This window comes from Coregonus clupeaformis, chromosome 26 (genome assembly GCF_020615455.1).
Source record: "Coregonus clupeaformis isolate EN_2021a chromosome 26, ASM2061545v1, whole genome shotgun sequence".
Classification (NCBI taxonomy): Eukaryota; Metazoa; Chordata; class Actinopteri; order Salmoniformes; family Salmonidae; genus Coregonus; species Coregonus clupeaformis.
Genome location: NC_059217.1, coordinates 35,353,738 through 35,364,722, shown reverse-complemented (window position 1 = coordinate 35,364,722; position 10,985 = coordinate 35,353,738). Strand labels below are relative to the sequence as shown.

The 10,985-nt window shown below is 43.3% G+C and overlaps 1 protein-coding gene and 1 long non-coding RNA gene across 2 annotated transcripts; one reads left to right on the top strand and one right to left on the bottom strand.

Moving 5' to 3' along the window:
- The first annotated feature begins 1,713 nt into the window (after positions 1-1,713).
- On the top strand, positions 1,714-6,886 carry LOC121539987 (proteasome subunit alpha type-1). The gene is made up of 10 exons (XM_041848640.1): positions 1,714-1,793; positions 2,745-2,789; positions 2,987-3,088; positions 4,808-4,911; positions 5,036-5,124; positions 5,326-5,396; positions 5,544-5,673; positions 5,893-5,972; positions 6,187-6,291; positions 6,599-6,886. The coding sequence occupies exons 1-10, from the start codon at positions 1,791-1,793 to the stop codon at positions 6,656-6,658; spliced, it is 789 nt and encodes a 262-aa protein (XP_041704574.1). The 5' UTR covers positions 1,714-1,790; the 3' UTR covers positions 6,659-6,886.
- Positions 6,887-9,092: 2,206 nt separating this feature from the next.
- On the bottom strand, positions 9,093-9,990 carry LOC121540919. Its single transcript, XR_005995566.1, has 3 exons — positions 9,914-9,990; positions 9,578-9,671; positions 9,093-9,213 (listed from the first exon to the last, which is right to left on the bottom strand). It is a non-coding gene; the product is annotated as an uncharacterized LOC121540919 (long non-coding RNA).
- Positions 9,991-10,985: the final 995 nt, after the last annotated feature.

Below are 10,985 nucleotides of genomic sequence, written 5' to 3'. Positions count from 1 at the left end.
GTTATCACTTTTGCCTTTTGGCAAGGTGCTCCATCATGCTGGAAAAGGCATTGTTCGTCACCAAACTGTTCTTGGATGGTTCGGAGAAGTTGCTCTCGGAGGATGTGTTGGTACCATTCTTTATTCATGGCTGTGTTCTTAGGCAAAATTGTGAGTGAGCCCACTCCCTTGGCTGAGAAGCAACCCCACACATGAATGGTCTCAGGATGCTTTACTGTTGGCATGACACAGGACTAATGGTAGCGCTCACCTTGTCTTCTCCGGACAAGCTTTTTTCCGGATGCCCCAAACAATCGGAAAGGGGATTCATCAGAGAAAATGACTTTACCCCAGTCCTCAGCAGTCCAATCCCTGTACCTTTTGCAGAATATCAGTCTGTCCCTGATGTTTTTCCTGGTGAGAAGTGGCTTCCTCACTGCCCTTCTTGACACCAGGCCATCCTAAAAAAATATTGTGCAGATGCACTCACACCTGCCTGCTGCCATTCGTGAGCAAGCTCTGCACTGGTGGTGCCCTGATCCCGCAGCTGAATCAACTTTAGGAGACGGTCCTGGCATTTGCTGGACTTTCTTGGGCGCCCTGAAGCCTTCTTCACCACAATTGAACCTCTCTCCTTGAAGTTCTTGATGATCCGATAAATGGTTGATTTAGGTGCAATCTTACTAGCAGCAATATCCTTGCCTGCACGTGTTTCCTTGCAGGTAACCATGGTTAACAGAGGAAGAACAATGATTTCAAGCACCACCCTCCTTTTAAAGCTTCCAGTCTGTTATTCTAACACAATCAGCATGATAGAGTGATCTCCAGCCTTGTCCTCGTCAACACTCTCACCTGTGTTAACGAGATAATCACTGAAATGATGTCAGCTGGTCGTTTTGTGGCAGGGCTGAAATGCAGTGGAAATGTTTTTTGGGGATTAAGTTCATTTTCATGGCAACGAGGGACTTTGCAATTAATTGCAATTAATCTGATCACTCTTCATAACATTCTGGAGTATATGCAAATTGCCATCATAAAAACTGAGGCAGCAGACTTTGTGATAATTCATATTTGTGTCATTCTCAAAACTTTTGACCACGACTGTATTTCATACAAAGCATCTCTTGCAGACCTGTCCTGACTTGAAATATCGCTATTTCAAGTCAGGACAGGTCTGCAAGATAGAGGAAAAACATGACTACCTGACCTATGCCATAAAGTCCCCTATACAGAGACTGTAGTATACTTCATAAAATAAGAAAGACAATGTATAGCGTAATGAATCCTATTGACGATTTCCACCAGGAAGTAACTGTCAAAGCCAACCAGTCAAAGAAAAAAAAAAAGTGGACACACACACACACACACACACACACACAGTATCAGTTTACTGTGTCAACTTCCAATTTACTGCTGCCATCCAGTGCTCATCGAGGCACACTGCAATTATGTCTGTCATTGCAGAAAAATAAATGTTATAACAAAACGTTGTTTGCTTTTATTACTGCAAGTATGTTATTCCAGTTATTGTAACGTTCTGAGGACCATACATTTCAAATCAACTTTCTGGAATGGATTTTTAACATTAATAAAAATCTAAATTCATTTTCAGAATTGACAGGAATCATTTGAATTAAACAGTAAAATTGCAAGTCTTTGGTCAACTAAAAACTATTAACGTTTTCAATCTTTGATTATATTTCGAATTTTAATCGACTGGATGGACATCTGAGATCTACTGCTTTGCCTTACGTCACAGATTTAGGAAAATAAATCAATCCAGAGTCACAGTTCACCAGGCAACAGCAGAGATGGTAAGAATGAATAAAACATGGCTTTTGTTTGATGTTTCAAACGCGAATGTTGCTTAAGTAATACAATTCATTCCATGGCAAAGGTGTTTGATAATTAATGTAAAATTAAGGATTCTAGCTAGAGCATATAGCTAGCTATCACTCGTTGAAAGGATAGTAAACTAGCTAGCCTAGCTTAGCACAAGTCTATGAGCACAACAGAGGAAACGAGTGCACTGTGAGTAAGCATAAAATATAGCATGGAATCTGGAAGTTTATGATTATGCACGAGCTAGATAGTTACCTACTGTCTTAATGGCTAACTATATCAATAAGATTAAATACAAACGTTCCAGCATAGCTAGCTAGCTACAGTAACAAAACTAGTAACATAACTAACTAGTTAGCTAACTTTAGATGGCTAGTTAGCTACCTAGCTGTGTTAGCTAGCTAACGTTAGCCAGCGTAATGTTGATTGTTTCACTTTCGTTTTTTGACTGGCAAAAAAATTACCCAACTTTAACGAATGCGATTGTTCTTTGCAGTCAAAGGCAGATTTAAATTGCATGGCTGTTCTAGGTGCTGTCTTCCAAATGCTTGCTGCTTGAACAAATGTAGCTAGTTGTTATACCTACCTCTGAAACGTTCAAACGTGTTTGACGTCATGAGAGGTGTACACATAGAGATCCTATTCTAATTACTAATTCTGTGGGTGCACTCCCATGCCAGGTGACTGTAAACAAAGCCACAAGGTTGCTTCCTAGTTGGTGCTATAATTTATTTATAGCAATGCAATACCTTAGTCTAGAATACTCTAGGGTGACAAACACATTCTGTGTCGTGGTGTTTTTTTTGGTAGATAACTCATCGCAATGCAAGATAACTACGTAAGTAAAACATGTAATGTGTATTTCTTGACAAATATACCGTGAAAACATTGACACTACTGCATTTTTTTCTACTTCTCTGTAGTTCCGTAACCAGTACGACAACGATGTCACAGTATGGAGTCCTCAGGTAAGGGCCATGTTGCCTTACGAGAAAGCGACCTTATAAGGTACTCACTATACAATTAACATAACTCAACCTCCTCAGGTACTCACTATTGCATAAACATAACTCAACGGACATTAAAATTATTCTAAATGTTTGGGTAATGAGGTTCCCTGCAGTGTCTCCCAAATAAGGTAACATTATCAATGCACTTGTTTCAGGGGCGCATTCACCAGATCGAATACGCCATGGAGGCGGTGAAACAAGGTTCGGCTACAGTGGGGCTCAAGTCCAGAACCCATGCAGTCCTGGTTGCTCTCAAGGTATTTCCCAGTAACATCCCAGTTTTATTCTACACTGTGACAGCTTTATTTTGTCAAGAGTTACAAAGGAGCTACACTGAGACGTCAGGAAAAAAGTTATTATTTTTTTTACCTGCTACACTGGATGTGGACATGAGCCACACGTCGCAATCTTGAAAATAGAACCAGAGGGCGATTTTATGCTGAGTAGCACAGAGCCGGAGCTCTTACGCCCATGTTTAATTTAAATTAATAGGACCGTTTCACCCTCAGCAAAAGTTACATCTCCGGTGTGCCAGGCCAGTTAAGATACCCTGAGATTAAATACAAATGTGGCTGTCCCACAGTTGTACTACATGTAGTACCTACTTTTGACTGAGGTACTTTCCACACTTGCAGTGATTATCAATGGGCTGTTGCGTGACACTGGTCAGAGCATATGAGCGGAGTGGAGCGGGAGCGAGCGTGGAGCGTGAGCGGACGGATTTTTAAAAGGACGGAGCGTCGCCCTATGTCCCGCTCCAATTTCGCTCGCTCACACCAAGAGTCTGAAGCATGCTCAAGCCTGACCCAGAATCCATCTGTTTAATTTAATTTGTGTCGTCCAAGAATTTGTATTTTATAGAGCGAGGAGCAGCAGCAGCAACAAGAGAAAAGCGTTGAGGAATTCAAAAGTTTATTCACTGCAGGCAAAGGCCCAACCATAACAAGGGAGAGAAAAAGAGAGCTGGATGTAGCATTTTTAAAAATGATTTTCATGGACTATGAACCGCTGAGTAAAGGAGAACGCGAAGGGATGCAACACTTCGCCAGCGCAGCTCAACCGGGCTACACCCCCCCCCACCCCAAGAAACTATGATAAATCAGTACTTTACTTTGTCAAATTTACATCTGAGATGCCCCATTCACATGCTTCAGCTGGCGATCAAAAACGCCGTTAACGAGCACGACAACATTAATAGGCTGTTAGTGAAAGTCGGGCACCTGGTGAAAAGTGTACGCAAGAGCACAGAGGAAACCGACCAATTAGGTGTCCGCCCCACAAATGCCTGCACCATTCGATGGAGCAGCCAGCTGCGGATGATTCAGTCGTTCATCCGGTTGTTCCAAAAAGACCCGTTATGGCAAAACAAACTCAAGTCTAATGTTGCTAACATCACCCTGAATCAAGTACCGCAGCTGACGCACCTTGTCCGTGTGCTGACACCACTAGCAGACCTCACAGACAAAATGCAGAAGGAGCTGGGGAACCTGGGGATGATCCTCCCTGCTGTCACAGAAATCAAATCCCTGCTCACCGATTACACTCACGCTGCACTTCCAATGGGCATCGCTGCTTTTGCAGAAACATTGGCAAACAACGTGTCAATTCGCTATGGAATATACTATACTGATTAACATCTCATTTTAGCGTCAGTGTTAGATCCCCGTTTCAAGACAGAATGGATAATCCGAGATGAGTCTGTATGCAACAAATTCGGGGAGATAAAGTAAGGCTGTGGTTTAAGCTAAAAGTAAAATGCATGCAGATTTCGTTCCTTTTTTGGAGTGAGCGGGGGCGATTTGAGTGGAGCGCGATGCAAACTGCGTTGAGCGCTGAGCGATAATGAGCGGACTGGCCTGATGTGGCTTTGAGCGGGGGGAGCGGAGGGGTGAACAACTCCGTGAGCGAGGAGCTGAGATTCTCACCGCTCCACTCCGCTCATATGCTCTGACACTGGTGTATGTGTTTCTCCACAGAGAGCCCAGTCTGAGCTGGCTGCTCACCAGAAGAAGATCCTCCATGTTGATGAGCACGTTGGCATCTCTATTGCCGGGCTGACTGCAGATGCCAGGCTCCTCTGGTACGACACACACACATCTTGTGTCTAGTTGTAGAAATACAATTTAGGAGAAACCATGACTTTGTATGCAAAGTGTATCCACTGTAATCTGTGTCAAGATTTCCCCTTCTATCTTCCTCAACAGTAACTTCATGAGGCAGGAATGCCTGGACTCCAGGTTCGTGTTTGACAGGCCTCTCCCAGTGTCGCGCCTCGTCACTCTCATTGGAAGTAGTATCCTTTCAGTCATGTTTTCACATTTTTACCTCTAGAAGCCTGCACCACGGGGGGAGGGGGGGGTTGATATTCCAATCAATGTTTCAATGTCAAAATGTACACTTTGGGCTTTCATGAGTTAAGCGGTGAGGTCAGGTTTGGGAATTGGCGTGGTGTGCTTTAGACTGTTGACAATGTAACCCTTGACCAGTCCCTCAGAAACCCAAATCCCCACACAGAGGTATGGAAGAAGACCCTATGGTGTGGGACTGCTTATCGCTGGCTACGACGTAAGTTCTCTTTGTCATCTGTAGATAGAAACTAGTTATGCTGATCAAGGGGGTGTAACACTCTGTATAAGTAGTGTGATTCTTAAAGCAATAATAATTAGTGATGTGGAGCATCTGTCATTTTCTCCATTTGATCTCTTCTTGTAGGACATGGGGCCTCATATCTTCCAGACCTGCCCCTCTGCAAACTACTTCGACTGTAAAGCCATGTCCATCGGCGCCCGCTCCCAGTCAGCCCGCACGTACCTAGAGAGACACATGAACACCTTCCTGGACTGTGAGAGCATGCACCCACCCACACACACCCACTGTATTTGTAGTTCTAACAAGTACTATCTACAAATACATACCTGAGGGAACATACATGTCTACTCAGACACTTACTATAAAGTAGATACCGTTTGAGGCTTGTTCACTGTAGCACATCTCTCACACACACATTTCAGCACATGCTCTTTGCATTTATCCCTTTGTCCATTGCATTGTCTATACTCAGGTAATCTGAATGAGCTGGTCAGGCATGGTCTGCTTGGGCTCAGAGAAACACTCCCTGCTGAACAGGACCTCACGACTAAGGTAAGCTGCTATGGCTCAACCAACTTGTCATTGCCCTCCTTCCCAACTGTACAGGGCTGTGTTCATTAGGTCACGCAACATAACATGTTTTGCAACATTAAAATGAGCATTTCTTAGTCCAGTTAGTCCTTCCCTGTTTTAGTCTGTTTTCTTCTGTTTGGTGCCTAATGAACACGACCCAGGCCTTTACTGAGTAGCGCTCCCTGCCTTTCAGAATGTCTCCATCGGTATTGTGGGGAAAGACATGGAGTTCACCATCTACGACGATGATGACGTGGCTCCTTTCCTCGTGGGTCTAGAGGAGAGGCCACAGAGAAAGGTAGGAGTCGGCTTGGAGTTAACAATGGATGTCATTAAGGAAAGTGGTTGGATTAATGCTAGCCTGGATCCACACTGAAACAGAACAATTCATTTGGAATCCAGGGTAGTATAACGCACCCTTAAATATATGTATATGTAAATATAATATTAGAGAATGGTTAACAAACATGACATCACAAATTTCAGATCACAAAATTGGCTGTTGAACACATCAACGTTGGAATTGCACATTATCATTGAACGGTAGCCAATCAAGATTGTGTGATGTGGGCCACTGCTAACCTGTCCTTCTGTCTGTCCTTCAGGTTGTCCAGGCTGCAGATGAGCCTGCAGCAGACAAACCTGATGAGCCAATGGATATCTGAGACTTGGAGGACGCAGAATGATTACACACTTCTTGTCACACTGCAGTTGCCAGAAACCAAATCCACACAGCACCGCTCTCACTGAACTACAATTGGGCAATTCTGTACTGTGACAATATGCCACTCATTGAAAACAAGTGAATTGTATGCTTTCTGCTAATAACATTGGATGTTGCTTTTCTATTGGTAGAATGTTCAATTCTATAAGTAATAAAACCTTGTTTCTCATTTGGTGGCAATGTGTTTTTTGTTTGACACATACTTGAGACAAGGTTGTTGTCAAACCATAATTTTATTTCAGTGAGATATTCCACAGCAGTGACTACTTTTTTAAACATTGGCATACAGGTTCATCAATAGTGTATAAATAGTGTATAAAAGTGAGTTTTTTTCCTTCACCATAACTAGTGGTCTAGTGTTGCATTATAGACATGAAGTAAGCAGGAAAGAAATCTTAGTAGAAATGACGTGGCAACATGCTGTTGACAAGGTCGTGACCTTGGGACTATAAGGTTCTATCTGCGCAAAGCATAGTTCTGAGATACTGATAAAAGTTTTCACATCCCAGATCTCAGAACTGTTTTGTAGTAAATCCTTCTTTCATTACGCATTATAGTCCTCACCTTAAAAGGTAACGAGTGCAGAGCATCAAAATCCTGAGACATTTGTTTTAAAAATAATTGAGGGGTGCCATTGTAGATAGGTTCTGACACTTCTGAATTAGACATGTTCAGTCTTAAGACAACTGTAGCTATTTGAATACATAAATGATAGAATAACACTTTTACCAAGATAGTGAGAACCCATGATCAGACAAATTTCTGTCATCACTGAACAACGATGTGACAACATAATTTACTTTAAGATTTCTGACAGTGTTGTTTTTTTACTTGCGTGCCATTACTGCTGGCTAGACTAGCCTAGACCATACTTAGAGATGGCAAAGATGTGTCCTGATTGGTCTGTCTCTTTGTTCAGGCTTGTGATTGGATTGCTGAAAGAACCTTCTAGCACCAAGTCCAAATGGGTTTATACAGGTAGAACTTTCTAGTTTTTCATTTTCTTCACTTAAAAATGTCAAAAAAATAACTTTACAGACATGTAGAACCATCTAAAGATCAATTATATGTGACGAACTCATTTTTGACAAAAATGTCAGATTGAGCCAAGGTCTCAAAGTTCTAGATAATTTTCACGTTGATTCTAATGACAGTTTATTGCACTTAGGACAAAAAGCATCCTCAAGTCCAGATGTGATTCACGACTGTGACAGTAGGAGCACAATGCAATTCCAATCAGTCAGTTTACTGTAAGCACATTGTGTCAAAGGTATTATGCGATGGTGGACTCCTTAACCAGTCACTGGTACAATACTGTGGGTATGACTTCTGCTTCAGACTGTCACTTAGCAAGAGAAGAAGGGATACCATCTTTCTCGGGTGGAGCTTTTTGCTCCTCTACTCTGTTACAGACTGGATAACTGCCAGCCTTCATGCTAGGGCCCATCCAGTATTGAAGCCTTCAGAGGCTAGGAATAAATGTTTCTAGACAGACGTAGTCAGACTAAAGTTTGTAGGGCGCACTCCTCTCTCCCAAGTATAGGAAGGAATTTAGGAAAGTCAATAGTGTTTCCTTGTGGTTATTTCTTCTGCTTCTTGTTCCATCTAACGCGAGAACGGCAAGTCAACGTTTCCGTTGACGCTATCCTTTTCCTCTCACTCCAACACGATGGACATCTTTAGTGTGAACTCAAGCTCCTCCCCTTGCTCCTCTGCACCGCCCATCTCATCAGCCACACCCAGCTTGTCATTGGCCCCACCCTTCTCCCGGTCCATTCCTTCTTTCTCTACCTCAGTCCCACCCACATCACACTTAGCCCCACCTTCCTCATTCCCAGTGGCTAAATCAGCAGCTCCCTCCTCATCAGTATTCAAATTAGCCCCTGCCTCAGCTCCACCTTCATCATCCTCAGCAGCACCCACCTCATGGTCAACCACGCCTTCCTTCTGGTCAGCCCCACCCTCCTTCTGGTCAGCCCAACCCTCCTTCTGGTCAGCCCCACCCTCGTCGGTCGTCTCTGTGCTGGTTGCCTGGGAATGGTCATATCCACAGAAGGGCTCTTCCCAGCATGGATGGGGATCTTCTGGGAAACGTAATTCAACCGTGGATACATATACAGTACCTAATAACGTTTCCATTTCCATTCATCGTCAGCCATTTTGTAATTAGAGCACATACAGTACAGTATACCTCCATATTGTTGAATGTGGATAACATATTCAGTCCTTAATGATGCCATATAAGCAATAAAAGGGCCACGTGGTGTGACTACCATTAAATAAGCACAAATGAAGTGTCCCCATATAATAATAGGTGTTGTGTGGTGCAGAAAAAGGGCCAGAAAGGGGTTCAATCCCATTATACCTTCCCAGTGTTGGGCCCCCATCTCTGGTGGGGCGACCCCCTCCACCAGGCGGCCCTCCTGCATCACCCGTGTGATCTCTCTCAGCTGGAGAAGCAGTCTCTCCTCTTGGTCGGCACTCACCCCTGTCACCCTGCAGAGAGAGCAGCACACCACAGGTCAGGGTCTACGCGTTAGAATTCACTACAGGTACCCCATTCAGTCAATGGGCCTTACAGTTGAAAGTACAAATACAGTAATAGTAACGTAAATACATTGTTCAATCCAGATTGTATTCACTAAAATAAAATTCCAGATTTTGTTTTTCAATCCAATATTTTTGACATTAAAAACCGTGCAAGGTAGGAAAGGTATGACCCGCTTATAAAAAATAAATAAACAAGTTAAACTTTGAATATACTGTATGTTCTTTCATATGCAAAGAGTATGAATGAGAGAAAAACCGAAGGGAGAATAAATGAGAGAGGTTCGAGGAGCAGGCCAGGTAAACAACAAACCTTTTAGAGCTGTAGCTGGCTTTAGACACAATCCTCTCCATCACCATCTCTGTCTCCCTCAGTTTATCCTGCAGCTGAGTCAGCTCAAAATCAGCTACAGAGAAGATGAGAGAGAATGAGGAGAGAGAGAGCAAGGGTGGGTAAATACTGTCCTTTCCAGGCTGGCATTGTCTGAAGTGAAGCGAAACTATTTAGATGTCTTGTTTTCTAAAGAAACTATTTAAAGCAGTACTATAAACTGTTGCTGTTTCTTTGTATATAATTATCCATCTTCTTGAAGAGGAATGATTTAAGAATCGTGAGATTAGATTACAGAATACAAACACTGTTACTCACTGATCTTTTTCTTCCGGTTCTCTCCTCTCACCGAGGGTAATCTGGGCTCGGCAGGTACAGCGCTCTTCACCTTTGATGTTATATTTTGTGAACACAATAGGAATATGATTTAAACCTTGCTATAATGTGTCTTTTTAACATACAACTCACAGTTCATAAATGGGCATACGATTTGGACCGTTTCTGTGAGAATAAGACACAATGGACTGTGTGCATGTGTGTCTTCCTCCTAGTATGTGCATGTGTATGCATGTTTGGATGGGCGCCAGTACTCGATTCAAGATTTGTCTTCGATTAATTTTAAAATGCAAACTTTTGCCTTCAGCCCCATTTCACATTTAAAACAGTAACATGCGAGTGTACTCAAAATAATTTTCATGAGAGTACTCAAACACAGACTTTCTTTCAAATGCCCATCCCTATTGCATGTTGTGTGTGTGTACACTATTCCAACCCCACAACATCGCACCTTAAACAGGAGGTAGAGGATGTAAAGGAGGATCCCAAAGCCGTAGATGGGGATGATCTGCCCTGCCAGGTTGGACTTGCCCCCGGTCCCTGCCCCCGGTCCCTACCCCTGGTCCCCCACCACCCTTAGCCCTGGCGATGGCCTCGGTGTTGTGTGCCCTGGTGGAACCAGCAGCCCTCTGGCCCTGACTGTCCGGAGCCATCTGCCGGTGCACCATGGGAGGAAAGCGTCCTGAACCTGCAACGCAAAGGAAGTAGATGAACCCGACACTGTGATATAATACGCTGGTGTAATATTCATATGTGTCACCATACTGAATTGTAATTGGATGCATCATACTGTGCAATGATTGGTTAAGACCACCCAGGTGGTGAGGTCATTCTAAGATGATCATGGCCAGAGACACATGGACATGCACGTTATAGCTAGTTAATAAAGAGCTACGTTTATAAATATCCTGTCGTCCTGCATTTTATAATTTTGTACAAAGCGTACAAAACAAGACAGCTGGCTACACTGGAGCAACAACTTTATGCCCCCACATTTCTGAAGTACCCTGTTAGGGTGAAGGAGACAGAGGTGGCAAGCATAAGGGCTGTCCAG